Consider the following 24,396-nt stretch of genomic DNA (forward strand, 5'->3'; position numbering starts at 1 on the left):
ATACATCCACATTATACTGGACTGGGCGGAGGCTTTATGGCTGTGTTTACACTAGCTCCAGAACTTCGAAAGGGGCATGATAATGAACCTAATCAAAAGATGCTAGTGAGGCGTTGCCATGAATATACAGCGCCTCATTAGCATAATAGCGGCTGCAGCACTTTGAAAGTGCCGCTTTTGGTTGCGCGTGGCTCGTCTACACGGGGTCCTTTTTGAAAGGACCCCGCATGCTTAGAAATCCTCTTATTCCTATAACCAAATAGGAACAAGGGGATTTTGAAGTGTGCAGGGTCATTTCGAAAAGGACCCTGTATAGATGAGCCACACATGACAGTTTTTGACTCTTACTTGATTTTTTTTTTTTTAATGAAGGTTTTAGAGGCAATTCTGCAAGTGATGCAGTTCCTGCTGGGAATGTGCCAGTCTCCACAAAACCAGGAGAAAGGTATTGGGACAGTTCTTTAAATTGGAATTGAATCTTTCTTGTAGCTTCATCTGAATTTTGCTTGCTCTCTAATCTTTACCACTGTTCTTTTAAAAAGGCATATTCTGTAACCAGTATGCACCATTTGGCCTGTCATTGGAAATATAATTTCCATAATCGGTGAGAAAATTCTGTCTTGTTTGTATGTAAGTTGGTAAATATTGAATTAAGCTGGAAAAACATACTTTTATGGAACAAATTTGCTGTTCTTCCCCCAGTGTAATTCTGGATTTGTGATACACATTTTGCTGTAATGCTTTCAGTGAGCTAGAAAAGCTGGCAACAGGAAGTCATAAGCTGCCAGTAGTATGCTGCAATAAGAATGATACGTAGCTTAATTTTGTTTTCCAGAATACCTGTGCAAATATGCAGTGCCATGCCTGATTGGAATTTCACGAGCATTTGGTCGCTACAGCAATTCAGAAGAGTCACTCCTCTCGAAGCTTTTCCCTAAAGTTCCTCCACATTCCCTGAGAGTCCCAGAAGAACTTGAAGGAATTCGCAGACGTTCTTTTAATGATTTCAGATCAATTCTTCCCAGCTCTCTGCTCACTGTCTGTCAAGAGGGATCCTTAAAGAGAAAGACCAGCAGTGTGTCCAGCATCTCACAGGTTTGTGTGGCTGTCTTTACCACGAAGACAGCACTTCAGCTCTTTTTCCATTCTTGGGTGACGCTGAAACATTCACACTTACGTCCACCGACAGTCATTCAGTGCTGTACTGGAAGAGATTCAGGTCTTTGACCATTTTTTCAGTTGTTTAGTGCTCCCTGAACTACAGACCAACTGGTTATTAAGCTAGACATCTCCATATTAATAGTCAGATGGTCCTGGAGAACTTGCCATTGTTGAGACTCACTCTTGTTGTGTAGCAGATACACAAACGCGTGCTTGTTTAACAGAGGGGACAATTAGAAAAGTTAATTTGCCAAGATGACGAATATCCACAATGCTCTGTGGCTTCAACAGAAGCTGTAAGTGTACTCCCCTTTTGGAAAATCAGACTTCAGATGACCTGCCCAGAAACACAGAATGATATATTAGCAGAGTTGGCTATAGACCCAGGAATCTTAATGACTGGTGCATTCTTTTCACCAGGACACTCACTCCCTTCTGCATCAGTGTCCTTCTGTGTGTGAAGTTCTGCTGTGAGTCGAGGATTGAGTATTACTGAACACTCAAAACTGTCATTGACTTCAGTGGGAGTTGGGGACTCCTCAACACCTTTATGGATATATTAGGCATTTTTATAGCACCCTACAAATTCACAGATGTCTGCTTTATAGCTGCAGGCAATGTTTCCTCTAATTTTTTTCCATCCTTACGCAGAATAAATTTTGTTGCAGGCCAAATCATATGTGAATGTGCACCACCTGCAGAAACATATGCTACCAGCTGTGGGAAGTTAGTGTGAGATTTAAAAGGTGATAAGTACCTACTAATCAGGGTTCCCACTAGTTAGCATTTGAATCTCTTCTGGGTAGCCACTCGGGTACTCAGCTTACAGGGAGCGCTGCCTATGGGTATCTGCATCTGCAGATATGGATGCAGATATCCGCTGATGATTTTTCATATATGGATGCAGATACAAACTTTTTATCCATACAGGCCTATACATTTTTTAAAAGAGAAAATATCTGAGTCCATTTAATCTGAGATTTCTCAAGTCTTCACTGGCCTTTAATGATAAACTGCAAGTGTTGTCTTGTGCTTAGGTCAGTCCTGAACGTGGAATTCCCCCTCCCAGCTCTCCTGGAGGCTCTGCCATTCATTACTTTGAAGGTAAGACTTCAGCTTCCATGCTTTATTATTTTGCCAAGGAGCAGCGAACTTTTTGTTGCTCTTTACCAACAGGAGGGCTTGGGAACGCAAACCTGTGTGCATTCTCCTTGCCTGCAGATTTGCTGGTAGTAATTCTTTGGCAAGAATATGGTAGAGATCCAATAAATTTTACATTAACAAATTGTTGGATAATCTTTATTTCCAGGAATGGTGATTTCCAAATTTTGTCTCTCCCAAGAGAGGCGTTATTTTCTGATAACCAAGAATTTTATGCCTAATCCTTGAGCTCTTAATTGCACTGGGACAAGACATAGGCTAGGTCTGCACTACATTGTAGTGTAGACATAGCCATAGTTTAGAAGATTAGGTGAAATAACATTCCATAGCACATTTTTTATATTGTACTACAACATACAGCTATAATGGAAGACTAAGGATTGGAATCTTGACTTTTGTTTTACAGGCTGGATAAGCCTGAATTAACGTACCATACTTGACATATATTGGTTAGGGACAAGTTGTAAGAAGTCTTGCATTGATATGGAAAAGTCAGAGAGAAAACTCAGAAAGGAGATTTTAAAATGCTGCTGGGGCTGTGTATGTTCCCTCTGCTATTGATACGAAAATCAAGTGGTAGATTTCCAGCTGTGAATGAGATGAATCTGTCGCCTTTCAGTGGGCCACTAGCAGGGCTGAAAAAAAGAATTTGTGCTCTGGGTGAAGTGGGAGGAGAGTGAGCTCTGTACTTACTGGGTCTTTCATTGTCTTCTGCCTTTGTTTAGACCTTGTTGGGCCTTATTGCTTGGACTCTTCTCAGCCTTTGATGAGAAGGTGTTCTTCCACTTCTGGGCTGCTCTAAGTTTTGTCTCTTCCCTTTCATTTCTTTTCTGTCTTTCCTATTAGTTATTTCTGGAGGAGTCTCCCTTCAGGGTCAATAGTTTGGACAGGGGTTTCAGGGGAGGATTGTCCCAATTCCCCAGTTACAGCTCAGTTAATTTAATTCCTTCCTGTTTTAGGTTAGTCTGTACAACCCGTCAGACTAACACATCTCTTGAACTACTAGGTATTCACATTTGGATTAAAAAATAGAAGAGAGGGAATTAGAAAATTCTTCTCTTTTTCTGTTATTGCGGAAAAATACAGCTGAATGGAGCCTATTTTGGGTTGGGCTATACATATGTGGGACTTCTGAGGGGCTCTCTTTCTGAACCATGGGAACTAAAATGCTGGGACAGATCATCTACTCAGGTGTTTTGCTTCTCACTCTATCTTCCATCAAATGCTTGAAAGGCAAATAAATCTTGCATTTATGCACCATAATGCATGTGGCCAGTTAAGTACTTACACATTGTTTTTCTTGATCCCAATTTGTAATCGTCTCTCCTTTTGATGCAAGAGAATTGATGGGCTTTGTTGGTTTTTATTCTGTCCAATAGTTGGACAAAAGAACTAAAAAAAAATAAAAGTACAAAATGTAGATAATACAATTTGAGACTCTTAATCGAAGAAAAATACTGCATTAGCTAACACAGCTGAGGAGTTAAAAAAAAGTGAGGTTTCTATTTAAGAAGGAGTAGTATAGCTTTACATTTTACATGGTTTTGCAAGCTTTTCTGATTAATTTATTAGCCAGTATTATTACATTTCCATCCAGAATCATTTCTTGGAGTTTTTTGAGGTAAACATGCTATAGAAGTTGACCAAAATTCCTACCAAATGTTATTTATAAAATGAATGCAAATATTAACAGAATTTCTTCACTAATCTTACATGTATCAAATGGGGCTTGTCTACACTACCAACTTCCTTCAAAGGAAGGATGGTAATTAGGGTGTTGGGAGTTCACCAATGAAGTGCTGTGGTGCATACTCCTCCCTCCCCCAAACGCAGCAACTTTGAAGTTTTAAACTTTGAAGTACCGGCACATGTCTAGCCGCGGCTCATCCCCTGGAAAAGGGACTTTGAAGTTGCTCCAGCACTTTGAATTACCAGCGGGTGAGCCGCGGCTAGACGCGTGCTGGTTTAAAAGTTGGAAGTTACCGTGCTGGGGGGGCAGGGAATTTGTTTAATGAAGTGCTGTGTATGCACCACAGCACTTCATTAGTAAACTCCCAACACCCTAATTACCATCTTTCCTTCGAAGGAAGTGGGTAGTGTAGACAAGCCCATGGTTGAATCTGCAGTTGCTACAGTTACGTTAGATTATAGAGGGATGTCTTTCATAGATGGATTCAGTTCATGTGGAAACTGGATTAGACACTTCATGTTTTATCAAGGATAGAGAATTACTGTATTGAAAGTTATGATCAAAATACCTTCCCTTTTTATTGTTAACCTCGAGGTTTCTTTTCTGTTTGACAAAAAAAAATACAATTTTTGGATAACCTAACGTTGTATTCTTATCTCCAGGGTCCTACCTACCTGATGGGAGTGCATTGGACCCCGACTATTACTTCTCTACAATCAGTTCTAGCTTCTCAGTTTCACCTCTCTTCAATGGTATTAGTAATAAGGAATTTGATATTCCATTGGAAATGCTACGCCAGCTGTTGCTCATGGTATAGTATTAGCTGCTTTAAAGATTACTTTAAGATATGAGTTCTGTGCACTCTTGTTAGATACATGAGTTAAGGGTATTTTGTGTAGGCTCCAAAGTGAAAAGTTTTCAGGTGTATAAGAAGAGGTACCGTATATAATTACATTGCATAAGGTGTATATGCAAGTTGTGAGTGTATTGTTTACCGTGGCATATAAATGGAAGAATATTTTTTCTGTTCCATTAACGTCAGGGCCTTAGTGATTGATAATGCCCAGAAAACTGCATGAAGTGTTGGTGATTTAGGGCTTGTCTTGCCCCCAACTTTGAAGCTGCCACGGGGGGGATTAACTTAATGAAGTGCTGCGTATTTAGTGCAGCAGTTCACTAGTAATCTCCCATCGCCCTGGTTAACATGCCCCCTTCAACGTTAGGGGCAAATGTAGACCCAGCCTTTGAGTAATGTAGCTCATATTGAAACATTTGCATTGGCAAAGCTGTCTTGTTTGCTTTGGATGAGCAAATTATTCCATTGTAGCTTGTGAACTGCGCACTGCAGTGAGAAGTATCATTTTTGAGTGGCAATGGCTTATTAAGAGAGTATCTGATGTCAGAGTTTGGTGCCTCCTCTTGGTACATCCTGTGTTTATTACACAGGGCTTTGTGCACCATGGTAATACAAATTCTGGTAACAAGAATGACTGTATAACTTTTCACGGTTGACCATGATAAACTTCTATTTTCTGTGTAGGTGAAACAGATAGTTGGGGATTCTGTTCTCAAAAACTTAGATGCTGTTGCAGCTGAATTCTCAGAGGTATGTTTTAACTTTTTTTACCATTTGAAATGTTTAAAAAGTATGTGGGATTCTTTCAAAAGTCCTAATTATTGTGAAATCAAAAGTAAGAGATGAGTAAAAATAAGGGAAGAGATAAGAGAAGCACTGCTGGTTGAACCTCTCTAATCCAGAACTCTCTCATCTGGCAACATCTGTAATCCAGCATGATTTTAATTAGCCTGACGACCACTTATCATGGGTATGGCCAAGTTTCTTGTGGACCCATGAAGTTTGTTTAAAGTTGTGGCTCTTAGTGTTCTGTGCTGTTATTTACCCCTAAATGTCTTCTAAGAGTCCAGTAAGCAGTGTATGTGTTAGTAATGTGCTAGAAAATATTGACTCCTATTGTCCAGCAAATTCTCTTTTCTGGTGCCAGTCAGGTTCCAAGGGTGCTGGACAAGAGAGGTTCAACCTGTACTTTTTTAAACGAGAGGAGCCAGTACTCAGCCGGCTTCCCACCCCACATCAGCCCTGCTGCTGGGACTGCCAAGATGCCGTTACTCAGTACTGGCTAGTATCAGCACACAAAAAGCACTGGGGTTACCCTTTTGATCCATAAAAATCAGTTTTTGTTTTCCAGAGCCTAAGACCAGTAGAAATATTTCCATTAACATAAGGAAAATCTGTGCAAACATTTTGTTTAAAAAGAAGTTTTCCCCTGCAGCATTAGCATCCTAAGCACTCACCATGGAGAATTTGAAACTAGTTTATTAAAATTGCTTTGAAAGAGGAGATTTTATGCATATGTACTGTACGTGTTCCATCAGTAGAGAGCATTGAGAGACATTTTGTAACCCAATATCACAAATTGTTGGATATATATTGGCAAATGATTCCTTGGTAATCCTCTGGGGCTTCCCAGTGGCGGTGGTCACGCAAAAGAAAACAAATTATTAATCACCTGTCTCCAAGTAGGTGCAAGGCTACTCAAAGCTTCTCACTGGAAAAAGAAAATTTAGCCCAACTCTAGAAAAATGATTAACGAACATGAGAGATGGTTGTAATGGAATAACTAGTGCAAAACTTATGTATTCAGCAAAAGAGAAAGAGGACAAGTAAATACTTTGACTATTGAATAGATGGTATCCAAATATCTAAGTACACGCATCTGGGGAAAAAAAAAACCTCAACACACCTGGTTAAATATGTGTAATCAAATATTTCATTCAACTTTAGTACATTCACTAGGAATTGCATACCAGAGATGTAATGATGCTTATTTTGTAATATGTTAGCACTGTTAAATAGAGCTGATGATTTAATTCCTATTTGTTTTCTTTGAGAAGTGAGAGCAAAATGCAAATATAGTAAATTATTGTATGCAGCTATGGGTGCCCTTGATTTGTTCTTCACTGCCATCTGGCATGGAAGTTCTTGGTACTGTTGTATTTTTAAGATGTTCTCCTTCAAGTTTAGCTGTGTTTGAGCTAGTGAATGACTGCTTTCAACAGACAGATTTTTGCATTGAGTCTTTATGGGAGTAAATGTTTGCTCTATTTACAATACTGTCCTCTATCAACATAGTCTCTAGTGCACCTCGGAAATTTAAAGTAGAAAACTGTTCTGAATGGAATGTATGTTCATAGCTATAGAAAATCCTCCTATATTTTTATATGTGGAAAAGAGCTATGCTCTTTATATAATTTTCTTGTTGGTAGAACATGTAGATTTTGATGGAAACAGCTCCAGTCTTTGCTCCTAATTTTCCACTTAAAAGTGGTTTTGGATTCTTTCATTAAACAGAGAATTTTGTTATGGAATGTGATGTTTAAATAGATGGGCTAGCAAAGAATTACTGACTGCCTTGAACAGGTACAGTTTTGTCTTCACAGTTAAACAAGAAAATTAAAAAAAGTACTTTTGACAGTGTGAACAATAAACAGTACCAGTTATCACAAGTGTATCAATTGCATTTCGAGTATAAAGCATGGCAGTTGCCTGGTTTAAATAAGACATTTTGTATGTCTTCAGCTTACTATTGCATAGAAAATGTTTTTTGTTCCCTTTTAAAACTTATAGCTCTTTTTTGTCTTTACAGATAAGTCCTAATGCAGATCTCTATTATAAAACATTCAGTGACCCCCTTTACCTTGCACAGTTCAAAATGCTGAGAGACACGTTATACTACATGAAAGGTGTGCCACTTATGTGGATAAACTGTCTGCTACATAATATGATGGGGTAGAATATAAAGCATTGTATGCTTTTCTCTAGCAGGCTGGGGAGGGTGCATCATTTTATGGGTACTGCATGTATGTGATAGAGTTTGTGAAGCACTCTGGTATGGATGATGTTCTATGAAAGTAAAAGTATTTAATCAGTTGAAGTCATCTGCTGGGGGGGGGACAATCAATTTGTTAACTTGCAAGTGGTCTTGCCTATGAAATTATTTTACTTCTTATTTCGGAAGAAATCTCTTATGGAAAATGTTTTATATGTAATAAAAATAGATTCATCTAATTTATATACGGGTTGAACCTTTCTAGTCCAGCACTCTCTTGTCCGGCAACATCTGTAATCTGGCATGATTTTAGTTAGGTGGACAACCACTTATGGTAGTGGCCAAGTTTCCTGTAGGTCCCATAAAGTTTGTTTACAGCCACCAGTCCTGGCTCTCAGTGTTCTGTGCTGTTATTTAGCTGTAATTTATCCCATGTGTCTTCTAACAGCCCAGTAAGCAGAGGAAGTGTTGTTAATGTACTAGAGAATATTGACCTCCTCTGGTTCACCTAATTCTCTTTGGCACCAGTCAGGTTCTGAAGATACCGGATTACAGAGGCTCAACCTGTACTATCTTTGTGGGTCACAGTTACTCTCTGCTAGAATATATTTTCCTTCTTGCTCCTGCAGATCTTCCAAACTCATTTGTTAAGGAAATCCATGATTTTGTTCTGGAACAGTTCAACAGTAGCCAGTCAGAGCTTCAGAAAATCCTCCATGATGTAGAACGGCTACACAATGAACTAAGCCCTCTGAAATTGCGTTGCCAGGCTAATGCTGCTTGTGTGGATCTCATGGTGTGGGCTGTGAAAGATGAGCAAGGTGTGAAAAATAAATGCTTCTGTCTCTTCAGAACGTCATTTGTGTTACAGAAGTGTTTTATATAACTATTTTTTTCTATTGTCAGTTGCTGGTAAAGGATCATATGTATTATATGATGTTTGCCATGAAATACAGTTACTGAAAAATGCCTGTAATTTTTCTCAGAGAGAAAGTTAGATTTGTCAGAAATTCCAGGGTCATTTTAAAAAGCTTTTAACTCATAAACTAGTTAACTGACTTAATTCTCAGAAAATCTTTTCTGAATTCAAAGAATATGTGCTGTAAGTTTGGGGAGAATGCACTGTATTATTGAACAGTGAAGTGTAAATCTAAATTCATCCTTGCCTCCAGAGAGACTTTTTCATGTCCATAGTAGACAATTTGTGAACGATAGTTGCTATCTTTCACTCTAAGGCTATGTCTACACTAGCCCCAACCTTCGAAATGGCCATTTAAATGGCCATTTTGAAGTTTACTAATGAAGCGCTGAAATACATATTCAGCACTTCATTAGCATGCGGGTGGCCGCGGCACTTCGAAATTGACGCAGCTTGTACCGACGGGGCTCCTTTTCGAAAGGACCCCGCCTACTTCGAAGTCCCCTTATTCCTGTGAGCAGATGGGAATAAGGGGACTTCGAAGTAGGCAGGGTTCTTTCAAAAAGGAGCCCCGTCAGGATGAGCTGCGCAGCGGCGAGGCGCGTCAATTTTGAAGTGCCGCGGCTGCCTGCATGCTAATGAGGCGCTGAATATGTATTTCAGCGCTTCATTAGTAAACTTTGAAATGGCCATTTACATGGCCATTTCGAAGTTTGGGGCTAGTGTAGACATGGCCCAAATGTCTCTTCTCTATTACAGACTTGATTCAGGAAAACCACCCAACTGTTTGCTTGAAAGTGAGAAAGTGCTTTCCTGAATAGAGATTTTTTCCTGACTTGGGGCTATATTCTATTGCTATTACGTTGGTTACTTGGAGTTTAGAGGAGAGATTCCTATAAAACTGATATTTTTATTAATTCTCACACAGGACGCGTATATCACCTTTTAACGTAAGTTTATACAGTCAGAAATAAAGGCAGAGACATGCAATATCTAAAAGTATCGCAAAGTTAATGATAGAAATCATACAGTATATTAGTTCTTCCAGACCATGCCCCAACCAGTGCAGGATTGCTGGTACATACACCGTGTGGTGTGTGTGGTCCACCCCCCCAATACTTGTTTCTAGTTTGGGGAGGGGAGTTGTTTTTTTAATTTCAGTGAAATTTTGGACATCTTAGAAAGATGCTTCCACTTTTTCATAGATTTCATTGTCAGGAAACTTTTTCCTGATATTCACTTACATTTTCCCTCTTTAAATTTAAATGTATACCCTCTGATATATTAACATTTGTTAAAATATTTAAAATACTTGTAGATGGTTGTGAAATAAAGACCAAAGCTCTTTTTCAGACCTGTAGCTGTCTCAAGTCACGATATGTAAAAGAACTCTTCTCAATTATTAATAAGTTGCCTGAACTTTTTTTTACCAAAACATTACCAGTAGAGTTTTAAAGAATCATAGACCAAATAGACTAAAACATCATGGATTACATTCTCTGAAATGAAAACTTTTCCACATCTTTGCACTGTTGAGTAGGTGTATCCAGCAAATTCTCTGGCTGTTCTATGGTCTTTGGGAAGCAAATGATCTGAGCTAGGCTAATAAATGCACATACATTCGTCTGTTACTAATTTCCTTCTTTTGGAAAAAAGGCGCAGAAAACTTGTGCATCAAGCTTTCGGAAAAGCTGCAGTCCAAGACCTCCAGCAAAGTCATCATTGCTCACTTACCGCTACTGATCTGCTGCTTACAGGTCTGTCTTTGAAAAGTTGAAAACAAATATGATTTCAGCAATCATTTAGTAAAATTGGTAGGGAGTTCACAGACTAATTTTAGTAATTTTCTTACTTTCTGGTTACATTGCTACTTATTAGTGTCATCTATATCTGCATGTTAGGGATTTAGAACTGCAGTGGGTGGTGCCTCTCAGAACCTGCTGAGGTCAGATTTTTTTCAGGTTATTGTACTAGTTATTTCTTTCTCACAATTCTGGGTTTATACTTTCTTTTCCTAACTCAAACACGTAGCAGGATTAGGTGGCCCCTGGAGGGGTAGTAGAGATATGCAGCCTTTTGCCTCTTGTTCACCAGTTGATCTGCAAGATAGGTTGGTAGTGCTCAGAAACTGAGACCATTTGTTGATGCTTCTGTAGTTGATATGAAATGCTTCTCAAACCAGCCGGGAAGATGAGGTGTCCCATTCATAAAGGCCCTTCCACATTTGGAACTAATTAACCTCTTTGTTGGCATTCTGTGTGGAGAGCAATGTGGGAAAAGTCCTGGAGATTGTCCTGCCTTCTCACCACTATGGTGATCTCTTTTCAGCTAGTGTGTGATTCATAAAGGCAGGCTGGTGTGTGGAAACTTGCCCATCAATAAAAGTGTGTGATCCTTTAGTGTTATCAGTTGGGGTGTTGTGGAGTAACAACTTCATTTTAAAAATGGAAAAAGAAATAGTGTTACCAGCCTCATTCCAGTTAGACACTTATCAGTCCACAGCTGTCATTCTGTAATCAAGACTGGACTAGCAAAGATAAATTACTCTGGGCTCTTTAAATCTTAAAATATTTGTGTCTCTAATAACTTCACTTGCAGTGAAGCTTGTTCATTTATTATACTAGCTGCTATTTCCTCAGGAAACCCCTGTGAAGAAAGGACAATAAATAGTTTTTCTGTCATGTTACCACAGTGGTCAGAGCTTTGAAATACTCTTTCACCAGGTTACAGGTTTGAAATGCTTTTTCACTAGGTTACAGATTAGTCAGCAGTGATTTTTTTTAAATCGGGCACTAACAGTTGAAATAAAAATAGGTCTGTGTATGCAGCAGGAAAGTTAAAAAGTTCTAATGCATCAATTCTTTTCCCTTTAGGGTCTGGGTCGTTTGTGTGAGAGGTTCCCTGTTGTGGTTCATTCTGTCACTCCATCTTTGAGGGACTTTCTTGTTATTCCTTCCCCAGTGCTGGTAAAACTTTATAAGTACCACAGCCAGTATCATACAGGTAAATGAAAGCAATATTAACGCTACATATGGTTCAGGTGTGTGGTGTACGACAACTAACACCGACCTACTCTTAAATTTCCTTATATTATTACAACTTAAAGTTTGTTTTTTCATTTTCTAACATTTTATTTATTTGTTGGTTGTGGGGGTTTTTTTTGTTAGTGGAGGGAATGCAAACAAAATTGATTCAAAACTACATCCTAATGTCCAGGAGATAACAATAGCCGTACAGAAACAACCGAGTCTTTAGCACCCTACCCTCTCAACCTTGCAATGTCAGTTGTGCCTGTTTTTGAAAATTACATTGACATCTTGGTTATTGCTTAGAATTTCATCTGTTAGTCCATAGTTGAAAGTGTAACTGAAGAACCCTCCTATAGCCTGTTTATTTCACTGGATGTGCCTCAGGAATGAATCAGGTTGAAGGTATTTGAGTGGTAAAGCTACTAAAAGGAGCCCCACATAGCTGCGGCCAGTAGAACAGGCACCTGCTCAGGCACAGGGCTCTTTTCCCCACACCCCATTCAGCCTCCAGGCAAAGCAGGAACTGGCACTAGGGCAGACTGCTGCACTGCTGGCAGGAACAAGGTGCAAGAATTATCATCCTCATCAAACCATGGGCTCAGTGGCCATTGGTATCTGATGCGTTCCTCACTATTTCCTCCCATCTTTCCCTGTCCAGTGCGGAGTGGCATAGTTTCTGTAGACTAGCTCTGCACCAATCTGCTGTATCATTTACTCCTTCTCTGTGGGTCAGCCTCTCTTATTCCAGCTGTCCATTATGCCAAATACCAGGGTTTTATATGCATTAATTGTAATTTTCTTTCGATCACCAACTTATCAATCCAGCCCCAATCACTTGATTGGCATCGCAGACCTTGTTTATCCAGGTGGTAGCTGAGCCGGTATCTTTTACCAATTAGTTGTACTGGCATCAGATTTTATTCATACGGTTTTATGATCAGTGCATCAACACTCATTTGACCAACCCTCCTCCTTTATCCAGGCTTGGGACTGCTATGGAACCTCTAGAGGCTTCATGGTGGAGTTTCTGCCTAAATCCCTCTGCAGCAGAGGCTGAGTGTCAGCTTCTGCCCTTCCTCCCCTATGTCCCCCATATCATGAGCACTGACATGCAGAGCTCCAGTCGTGAGTCCCTACTGCCCCTTACTCCCCAGGCCTGTTTTCGTGCTGCCTGCCTCTGCCCTGTAGGACTCCGCCTCTCTTCCTTGCTCATCTGTGTTCTCTCCCCAACCCCTCCACGTAATTGGTTGTGCGCATGCAAGTAAAATCTGGATTGCGTATCGGATGAGGAGTGGAGCTGGTGGATGTGCAGAATATATGAATCCCAATTTTTTTATCCATATCAGGCTCTACTACTAGATGCGAATATGGAAACTAAGGCAATATAAAAACAGCTTACTAAACTGTTTTCTTGTCACTGACGTTCAGCAGATTTGATTTGAAAAACCCTGGTGTTCAGTTTGTGTTCTACTTTGAGATTGCCAATTACATGATTTTAGTTACTACTAGAGCAATATCCAAAATCATGCAAAGTGTGAAAGGTGGATATTTCTGACAATGTATTAAGTAATGAGTTTGGTTATCATGTGAACAATGGCTACCAAAGTTCTTCAGAGTGCCTTTCTCTCTCGCTGGTTACCTCGTATGTGTCACATTCACTTGCCAGGTATTCCTCTGCCTATGTATTACACAGCCCCAGGAAAGATATTGCAAATGATATCGTCTCATGTGCTCCATTTCTGTTTTTTAGTAGGTATCAATGACATCAAAATCAGTGTAACAAATGAGCACTCAGAGTCCACTCTAAATGTAATGCCTGGCAAGAAGGGTCAGCCGTCCATGTACGAACAGCTTCGGGACATTGCCATAGACAACATCTGCAGGTAAAAATTGTGCTTGGAACCACTGGAGGACTAACCTTACGTGTAGTTTAGATACACAGGCGCTGTTGTCACAGAAGTGGACCAACACCACTGTCAGTTAAACAGAGATGCTGTGTAATGCAGTGTTTTTTAAACAATCTCTGCTACTTTTTGTACTGCTATAAACTACTTGACTGGCTGTTTGTCCACTTGCTGTGTGCACCCTTAACTCTACTTAATGAACCCCGGGGTGCTCAGAAGGCTTCTGCTCTCTCCTGAGATTAAGCTCTCCTGCAGCAGATGCACTTGTAAATGCTTCTTAACTCAGGCAATGGAAAGTCACCCCTTTCCCATTTTTCTAAACCTTTACCATCTGCCCCTGAAGTCTGGAGTAGCTGCACTTTGGATATAAGGAGAGAGGGAGATGGCAGGGTGGAGCAAGACAGCCTGATCCCATTCTTTCTAAAAGATAATTCTTATTCCACCTGAACCCTGGTGGGTGCTTATAAAAGTCCTTGTATACCACCTTCCCCATCTACCATCTGTTGCTTCAGGGGAGGGTGAGCTGGGTCAACCTGTCAAGGATATCTAAAATAGCATAGCAGATAACACTGCAAACAGCCTTCCTCAGTTCTTAAGTCTCCGTCTGGAAGAAAGAGGGTTGAGATAATTCCAGCTTTGCAGGTACAAACACTGGAAGGCAGAAGAGCAGCAATGAAGTGCAGCAGTATCAGAGAAATTTTTATTGTCAATTGTATTTTAAACATGTTGTCAGTTAGAAAGTAGGAAACCTTGATTTAAATAATTGATTTTAATTTTGTTTTGTGTTTATGCATACTTTTTTTCTCGTTGTTTTCCTTTAAAAATTATTTTCATTGGTTGGTAAACTTCACAGAGCAACATATATTTAAATTTAACATTCATGCTTAATTTGGTACTTTTGTAACATGCCTGGAAGGCCCGCTGTCCACATTTATTTAACCATTATATATAGTTTAATGTACATTTGCATATATATTTTTAATGTTTAAATTACTTATGTTAGAAAATGGTAAATGACACTTTATTAGATTTTTTTTTTTCATATACTAGTTTTTACGCCAGGTGTCTATTAAATTGTATTTGGGTGGAATTTGTGTGGAGGGACAGCTCAGTGGTTTGAGCATTGGCCTGCTAAACCCAGTGTTGTGAGTTCAATCCTTGAGGGAGGCAATTTAGGGTTTGGGGCAAATAGATGTCAGGGATGGTGCTTGGTCACGCCAAGAGGGCAGGGGACTGGACTAGATGATCTCCCAAGGTCCTTTCCAGTTGTAGGAGATGTGTAGCTCCAGTTATCTCCTTTATTTCTAAGATAAACAGCATTATAAAGGCTCTTTTCATTTTTTAAATGAAACTACAAGATTAGTTGTATCAAAACATGTTTTATGTTTAACTGACAGAAAGATTTGTGATCTGAAGTTAGTGCATTGACTAATTGTTTCTGGTCATCATGTCCTTCGAGATAGTAGAATTAGTAGCTCTTACCTTCTTATACCTTGTTTTCCTGTTCCAATCCATCAGTAAAAACATGCTTGTTTTTTCAGCTTCCAGTTGATATCTTAACTTTGAATGAACTAGTCATTGAAATGAACTAACCGAATAAACAACATATTTCCTTTGTACCTGCTAAAGAAGCTACTGCTGTTGAAAACTACTTAAGAATTTCAGCAAACTGTGGTTCCAAGTGCTTACCCATAGTTCAGCTGATAGACGTTATATTAAAAGAAAAAAAGATGTTTGGCAGTATACATGTACTGGTTAATTATAATTTAATAGTTAGTACTAAGTTTAGCCAATAGGTTGTCATAATTTAAATGTTTAATTTTAAACAGGTTTACTTTTAAAACAAAATGCATTTAATTTAATGAAAAAACAATTTTAGTTATTTTAAAAAGTCAGTGTTTTTTGTCTACCTTGCCTATTTTTATATGTAAATAAGCATGAACATGTAAAGAATGCTGAACTCATGAAATAAACTAAGTAATTGAACATTATTTTCTAAATGGAAGGGTACCAAGAATGTTTTAGGGATGCCAAATATTTGCTAATGTGACTACATCCTTTCATAGGAATAATTTTCTGATTGAACACAATTCAGATTGTATCAGAGCTACACATAGTGATTTAGGTGTTGGGCTATTATTCTTTCCTTACAGTTACGTCTACACTAGCCCTCGCCTTCAAAAGGGGGATGCTAATGAGACACTTCAGGATATGCTAATGAGGTGTTATAATGAATATGCAGCACCTTATTAGCATAATGGCAGCCACAGCACTTCGAAAGTGCCACTTTCAATCGCATGTGGCTCGTCTACACAGGGTCCTTTTCAAAAGGACCCCGCACACTTGGAAATCCCCTTTCCTTGTAAGAATAAGGGGATTTTGAAGTGTGCGGGGTCCTTTCAAAAAGGACCCTGTGTAGATGAGTCGCACGCGATCAAAAGCAGCACTTTCGAAGTGTCGTGGCTGCCATTATGCAAATGAGACACTGCATATGCATCACGGCACCTCATTAGCATATCCTGAAGTATCTCATTAGCATCCCCTTTTCGAAGGGGGTGGGGGGGCTAGTGTAGACATAGCCAAAGAGAGGTATCAAAATATAACTGTTGCTGTTTGAATGTTCTGGCAAGCATTGTGTTTACTGTTTTCAGGTGCTTGAAATCTGGTCTGACTATAGACCCAGTGATTGTTGAGGCCTTCCTAGCCAGTTTGTCTAACCGTCTGTACATCTCTCAAGAGAGTGACAAGTAAGTTGTTAGGCTTAATACCTAATTTAACTTAAGACCCATACCTGCGAAGACATGCAAGCATGAGGAGCCCTTCTCGTGTGTGAAATGCCACTGAAATAAGGTGGATGACTTTTGGGGATATGGATCAGTTCATGCAGCTCTTTTGTGGGACTGGACTTTTATTTTAATACTACTACAAGTGTGTAGGCTTCATGGGCTGCACAAGCCAATTACTTAACATTTGGCACAGTTGATAAATGTTTGTGGAGTCTAAGTTGGCTCTCTCCTATTAAAAGGTTGGTCTGCTAAATCAGACCTGAGGTAGTTGACGAGTCATCTCCAAGGGAAGCTCCCACTACATTTACCCAACTGTGCTTTCACCTTTTTTTTAAATTAAGTTATTCCAGACAGGCTCTTTATCTTTTTCCACTTTATCTTTTGCACTATAATGCGTAGTTAACAGATCAATACAAAAGCAACTGTCTGTTCCAGTATGAAATATATTTTTGATTATAATGAGAGGGGAAAACAGCATTAAGATGATAAAGTGAAATTAAGCAATATTACGGCTTACTGAATGCATCAGCATTTCTCAGGTAGATGGTTCAACTTGTAGAGATAGATGTGTATTTGTTTCTGAATGTCTTTTAAGAATATTGTTTGGTTTTTGTTTTGTGTTTTTTGTTAGGGAAGCCCATCTGATACCTGACCACACAATTCGAGCTCTGGGGCACATTGCAGTGGCACTTAGGGATACTCCTAAAGTGATGGAACCCATCTTGCAGATCTTGCAGCAGAAGTTTTGCCAGCCACCATCTCCACTTGATGTACTGATCATTGACCAGCTGGGCTGCTTAGTTATCACTGGAAATGTAAGGAGAGAGGAACTAGCCAAGAGAACTAAGCAGACAAAAGGAACACTTATATCACTATTCTCTATTGCCTTCAGTTAAGCCCCAAAAGTGCTTCTTTATAAGTGCAACATTTGCAACACTTGTGTTTTTAAAACATACGCTGGTGTCGTCATTTGCTTCCAAGTACTTTTTTGTATAGGGTCACTAATAACTAGAAAGCCAAGCCTCTCTAGCAAAGCACCTGAGTTTCCACAGATACATACCAAATCCATTAATACAGAGGGGGGAAGATCAAGGTAATGCTTTCACAAGCTCCTGTATGATTTAGAAATGCCTAAGTTCTAGTTAAGCGTGAGAAACTCAAATCCTTTTTGAAAATGGGTCTTAAGTTCATAAGTCACTTACGTCAAGATTTTTAAAGATACTTATACACCCTGTATAAGGGTTTTATTTGTCTGAATAGAATTTATTTGTATGGGTTTATTCCTCTAACTGGTATTGTATTCAATGTACTTCACTTAGCTTGTTTTCTTACAGCAATATATTTACCAGGAGGTATGGAATCTATTCCAACAAATCAGTGTAAAAGCAAGCTCAGTTGTTTACTCTGCTACTAAAGATCACAAGGATCATGGATACAGGTAACACTTAAAATTTTAACTGCCTCCTTAGAATTCATGATGATTTAAATCCAGCATCTTCCTTCAAGCTATGTTATGAATATTCACTTTTTTCCAGTAGATTTTACAGCTTTATTTCTTTGTCCTTTCCTTGTACTCCAGAGGTTTATTAATGAGGGGCACGGTGTTTTGAATGTATAAAGATCTCATAAAGTCTCTGATTCCCGTATTGTTTAAAGTAACACTTCTTGTATTTAAAGAAAACTGGTGTGCCTTTCTCCCTTCCATTTGCTGGGTTTAAAACCGAACAATGTGCTTGTGATTTTATATTTTTTTCTTGATGAGCAGTTGGTAATTATTTCTTCAGTGTTGCAATGATGCTTTATCACAAGGGTGCTAGGGTGCTGAATGATAACAGGGACTCCTAAATCTCATTCAGAGACAGTAAGCATCAAGAAATACCAGTTTTTGTCAGAAAAGGTCAATTGTGTGCAGTGGTGGTGTAGCCTAGTCAGTCACAGGATATTACAGAAACAATGTGAGTCGGGTAATATCTTTCAGTGGACCAATTTCTAGAGAGAGAGAAACGAGCTTTATGCTTGTACAGAGCTCTTTTGGATCTGGGAAACTTGGAGTGTCACAGCTAAATACAAGATGGAGCAGATTGTTCACACATGTTTCAAGGGACCATTCCAAGGAAAAAGTACACGCTGTATACCTTAATTAATATTCGAAATGGCTGTCATCAAACAACACTCAACCAGAGAAGCTGATTTCGTCAGGAAGCAGCTACTCAAATACCCTGAGTGAACATGTTTCAGTACAGAAACAAACACCCTTCTGACTGCATACTTTTTATTGACACATGGCTTTAGTCTGGGCCCATTATTCCTAAGGAGTACTGAATTCCTTAAGAATAATTTATCAAAGATTGCTTAATAACTAGGCACACAATCCAATTACTGTTACAATTAATAGAATATATTCCAGTGACTTCACTGGGAGTTGATCAGGCCCTATTTGAGTAAAGTATTGAGTGTAAAACTGCAGATAACAGAATTGCTGCTGGCATTGATCCTGTCATGTGATGAGTAAATTTTTACTGAAGTATTCAGGAATGCGGAATGGTTATTTGTATCAGAGTTCAGTTGCTTTATAATATAAACCTTTTAAAATGCTTGAATTCAGTTACAATGAGGATGAAGGATTGACACTAAAGACAAACAAGCATACTGGCACACACTCATTAGGCAGGCTTTCACACACTGTCCTGCTAAGTGAATGCCAGTAATTGCAGTTCTTAGTTTGATTCTCTCTCTCGCACTCTACAGCTTTTTCAATCCAGAAATGTAATATTTTTCTGCTGTCTTCAGTTTTAATTCTGATTCAAGCAGTATTTATTTGGCTTTCTGAATTGGACTGCTAATACATCAACCCTGTGTAATATCCATTCTCACTAAACCCTCAACAAACAAAATGTGCCTGCTACTATCAGCATTATTCAGATTTGCTGCATAATGGTGTTAGTGAGAAACCATGATAAAATAATTACAAACCTTTTAATTAACCATTTGTTTTTTCTAATTTCTCTTTCTTTCTTGTCAGACACTGTTCCTTAGCTGTCATTAATGCCTTGGCTAACATAGCTGCTAACATTCAGGGAGAACACCTTGTGGATGAATTACTAATGAATTTACTGGAACTGTTTGTACAGCTTGGACTGGAAGGAAAGAGAGCCAGTGAGAGAGCAAGTGAAAAGGGACCAGCACTAAAGGTAAGGAATAGTATAAAATTTGTGAGTTTTAATTTAATACCTCTCTGCAATGGAGTGGCTAATGTAAACATTCTTGCTTCCAATTATATACAATTAAAAATTTCACATTTACCTACTGAAATAAATCAAAAACTTGTGTGTGTGTTTTGGTGCCTATTAATACATTGCTTTTGTAATCTTTCTTGTATCAGTTAAGCCTCACATAAACTCTGTAAACTAGATGAGGAGTAGTGCTGTACCATTTTTCAGGTAGGTTAATTGAGACATTGGTAGATAATTGTGATTTGTCCAAGGCACACAGTAGACTGGTGACAGAGGTTGAAACAAAGTCCTGACTTCTGGGCTGTGCTGTGACCACTTCCTGAGAAAGATGAAATGTTATAAACTTGCAGTTCTAATCTCAACTACCACATATGTTAATTTATCCTGAATAGTACTATGGTAGTTGCGCACATGTGGGCTTTCCAATATTAGAGTTAGCAGAGGCCTACATAACTAAGTTTACAGTAGATTACATGGACTAGAACAGCCTGGTGTAAATTACAGATGCGGTGAGATGAGTGCAGATTACCGTCACTGAGTAAGTATTTGAAATTGGTTGCTAAAGATTAATTTACATTGGAAAAGAAGGATGGTCTCGCATGAATGATGGAGAAACCATGATGCTTTGTTGGTTAGACGTTCACTCTCTAACCAGTGACTCAGCTGTGGTGCTGAAATAACTATTTTACTGAACCAAAGGAAAACCAGTGCAAAAGAAATGGTGTAATAAAAAACTCTTTACAAACAGTGTAATGCAGTGAACTATTTAAAGGGGGGGTGGGGGGAGTGGGTTTGTCTTGGGACAGGGGTTGGAGGGCATCAGAATTTGGAGGGAGGCATTCTTGGGATGGGGTGGGGGGAGCATCAAACCACAGAGGGGGTTGGGGGCACAAATTCAAAGGGGAGTGGGACCCTGAGCAGCATTAGTCTCAGGATCCCCTCCTACTGTGGTTTCAGGGCCCATGTCAGGACTGGGATGGGGCCAGGACCAGGGTGAGGTATGGAGGTGATGGGGCTATGATAGGGTCTGGGTGGGCCTACGGAGGCGGGGCTGGAGAGCAGTGGGCAGGGCAGACATGGCCCTCAGTCACGGCAGGAGGTCCAGGATGCCCTGTGGGATGGCTGGCGGGGTGGGGTGGTGTGGCAGATGCTGTGGAAGATGCTGGCAGCTGGGCCATCATGTCCCACCAGGTGCTGGTGTCGGCATCAAATCAAAACATGAGTTGGCCCCAGGCCCATTTCTAGTGCTCCCTGTTGTCCTACGCCCACTGCTCCATGATCTTGGTCATCCTCCAGAGGGTGTTGTGGTCCCTCTAGAGGTCCTCCCGGATACAGTGATGGCCCCTCTGGCTGCAGGCTCACCCTGGGGTGAGGCTGGTCTGGCCCTCAGACAGTATAGGTGCAGCTGTAAGGGGGGTAAGGAGTGGGGGATGGCGAGTCATTCATGTAATACTGCCCCCAAATGTGTGCAGCACCCAACACTCCCTAGGCCACAGGATGGGAATGTCCCAGGAGCAAAGCCACGTGTGGCCTGCACAATGGGCCCTGCTGCATGGGGGCTCCACGGTGCTTCCTCCCACACCCCTGCTTGATGGACTATTAGCCAGGAAGCATGTCCGGCCACAGAGGGGTCCCCGCATGGATGGCAGGTGAGCCAGGAGCAGCCTGGCCCTCCCCGGCACCCTCACGCGCACCTGTGGCTTGCAGCACCGTCTGTAGCAGCAGGTGCTGCCTCTCATGCCCACTTGCCAGGTGCTGCACTCCTTGGTGTGTTGGGGGTTGGGCCAGTGTCTTTGTGGCCAGCCCACTTCCAGCTGTGGAAGGTACTTGCAGGGCCTCTGCCCCAGGGCCTGGGGCTTGTCCAGCCTCCCATGAGGCTAGCAACAGTTTGGCACCCATGACCGGGGCTGTTGGTTGGGTCTGGGTGGCGCACGCTACCTTGCATATGGTTCCACATACCGCGACCCCAGTGCAAAGTGCTGCCTGAGCCGTCCACGCAATGCTTGCAGCACACATTGTCTGCACCTGCCTCCCATGCCCTGGGCTGTGTGATGTGCAGGGTACTTACCGGAGGGACCCTCACCCAGCACCAGTGAAGCCTGGGTTGTGGCTTGGCTGATGAGAAACGACTCCAGCACTATGCAGTGGCTGTGCTGTTCTCCAGTACCATGTCCAGCTGTGGCCCTGGCAGGGGTGATTTTTATCTGACTATTCAAGACACACTGATCTCTAGATTTTCATGTGGATTGACTTTATAATAAAAAGGAAGGAAAAGTGCCTGGTAAAGTGGAATTTCTTCACATATGGTGTGTATATACTCCTCTTGAAATTGAAGCAATGTTTATAGCTAAAATTATACCCACCCAAGACCATGCTACTCATACAGTAATAATTGTTTTTCCTCCTTTTAACCTCCCCCGCACAACATCCGCCCATCCTCCCCCACGCACTCTTCAAATTTTCATAGTGCAAAGTTCTTTTCTTTTCCTTTTATGGGATTGGTTGAACTCTTGGCAAGTCTCTTTGAAATGAATAGAATCTCTGTTTGCTTTGAAGATAAACTCCATCTGTAACCAGTAAATGCCTTTTATGTCACTGACCAACTCAATAAAGCTGCTGGGTTAGTTGTTTCATAAGCAAAAGAGTCTCTAATCTGGGGGGTGCCAGATCAGCTCTTATGAGGGAGTCAAGATGAATTCACAGTTTGTTTATTGTTTCAGCGAACTCCAGTGAAAGGCAGGATTATCCATAATGGCAGCATCCACATTTTTTAGATTCTAGTCTTATGGATAAGTGGCTGTGATGTTTAAACATATATAAATGGTCTAAAAAACCACCTTTTTATTGTGTTCCATTAGTCTCATCTCAGTGACAGCCCAGCAGCTTGTGTATCTCCCATGTTCCACATCTCAGGAACTTCATATCTGAGTTGATTTCACACATCTAGCAAATCCACATTGAGCTTCATCTGTTCTAGAAACCAATGTTCCCTTATTTTAAAAATATTAAATGGTTTGGGTTCTTGACTCCAGTTTTCAGAGCATAATTTACTCAAAAAGATTTTGAATATATTCTTCGGACTCTGTTACTTCTTATTCTTGAATATTTTTAAATCAATTTATGTTAAGGGTATGTCTATACTTACCAGAAGATCGACTCTTTCAGGGGTTCGATTTAGCTCACCTGATGGGGATATGCTAATTCGAACCACCATGGCTCTGTCAACCCTGGCACTCCTCACTGTTTCAAGGAGTAAGGGAGGTTGATGAGAGAATTTCTCCCTTCACCCTCTCACTGTGTGGATGGCCAGAAAAATTGATCTGTGATACTTCGATGCCAGCTACGCAATTGTCGCAGCTGGAATTGTGCATCTTAAAATCAACTTGGTCTCAGTTAGGTCCTGTCCATGACCGCATTGCTGAGCCATTTCCAGAGTCAATGGTGGTTTTAAAAGCAGAACTCTCAATTTTTTTATAATGTTGATGGGAATATAATGTTCTGTTGCTCGTCAAGTTTCCTGTGTTTATTAAGAGGCCTTCTCTTATTCCAGATCTTTTTACCTGACTGTTAATCACATCTGCATTAATTCTTATTGCTTAGTTTCAGAATTAACTAGTTCAGCAGATTTTGTCGCCAGGCAAAATTTGTTTTTTGTTTGAAAAGGAAATTAACTTGTTATGATTAAGTTGGATGGGTCAGTGTTTTTTGTTGGAACAAGTCCCTTAAATTCCTTAGTCTTTACAGATTCGTAATCTTGGCTTTAGTACAAAAGTAAAATCTGATTTCTGACAAATTATTTGATAGTTAGCTTTGGTCATGTAGAGTTAACAGGAGACATTTCAGTTTTCAGAGGTTTCAGAATAGAGATAACGGACTAATGTTTTTCCCCTGGACTGAAAGTGTGATGTTTTGATTTGCAGTTATAACAGTGCTGTGTCTGTGGTAGAAGGCCCTTTGGCTCATCTGTTTTCGATTAAAAATAGTGTTTTTCTTTCCAGCTGTAACATCCTGAAGGGAAAAATGGTGCCTATTGTAGAATTCTAGATCCTGATTCTGTGCTTGGATTGTCACGCGCAGGCTTTGCCCCTGTTTGGAACCCCATTGATGTAGACTGAGCCCCATGCCTGTGCGCACAGCCCATTGGTTTCATTGGTGCTTAGCATGAGTGACGTAGGGGTTTTTGCAAGCTTAGAGCTATGCTGTGTGCTTTGGGGGAGACAAGTATCAGAGAGGTAGCTGTGTTAGTCTGTAGCTTCGAGAATAACAAGAAGTCTTGTGGCAGTTGATAGACTAAGAGATATTTTGGAGTATAAACTTTCGTGGGCAAAATCTTCAGGTTGATGAAGAGGGCCTTTGCCCACGAAAGCTTATGCTGCAAAATATCTCTTAGTCTATCAGGTGCCACAAGACTTCTTGTTGCTCTCTTTGGGGGAGACATTCTCTCATATACTTCCCCAGTGTGCACACAGTTTCTGTCTCTCCCCTCCACACACACTCCCTACCTTCCTCCTTCCCTGACAAAAGGAGTGTCATGTGGATGTGCAAACAGCAGCTCCATGAAGGTGTATCTGCACTAGTGCATGTGTACAAGTAGCTAAGGAACATATGCCATTGCAGGTTTGCTTTGTAGTAAATGTTGCTTCAAACTGCTTTGTGTTTCTTTGC

At 40.3% G+C, this 24,396-nt stretch overlaps 1 protein-coding gene across 1 annotated transcript in view; it reads left to right on the forward strand.

Annotated features, from left to right (window-relative positions):
* Positions 1-24,396, forward strand: part of PI4KA (phosphatidylinositol 4-kinase alpha) — a 111,204-nt gene that overhangs the window by 16,616 nt on the left and 70,192 nt on the right. The window contains exons 5-18 of the mRNA XM_075012485.1: positions 373-445; positions 836-1,095; positions 2,199-2,265; positions 4,675-4,823; positions 5,553-5,618; positions 7,678-7,774; positions 8,490-8,681; positions 10,436-10,536; positions 11,653-11,782; positions 13,559-13,691; positions 16,364-16,459; positions 17,130-17,313; positions 17,833-17,936; positions 19,521-19,689. Of these exons, the coding sequence (XP_074868586.1) occupies positions 373-445; positions 836-1,095; positions 2,199-2,265; positions 4,675-4,823; positions 5,553-5,618; positions 7,678-7,774; positions 8,490-8,681; positions 10,436-10,536; positions 11,653-11,782; positions 13,559-13,691; positions 16,364-16,459; positions 17,130-17,313; positions 17,833-17,936; positions 19,521-19,689 (1,821 nt within the window). The remainder of the gene's footprint in view (positions 1-372; positions 446-835; positions 1,096-2,198; positions 2,266-4,674; positions 4,824-5,552; positions 5,619-7,677; positions 7,775-8,489; positions 8,682-10,435; positions 10,537-11,652; positions 11,783-13,558; positions 13,692-16,363; positions 16,460-17,129; positions 17,314-17,832; positions 17,937-19,520; positions 19,690-24,396) is intronic.

This window comes from Carettochelys insculpta, chromosome 18 (genome assembly GCF_033958435.1).
Source record: "Carettochelys insculpta isolate YL-2023 chromosome 18, ASM3395843v1, whole genome shotgun sequence".
Lineage (NCBI taxonomy): Eukaryota > Metazoa > Chordata > Testudines > Carettochelyidae > Carettochelys > Carettochelys insculpta.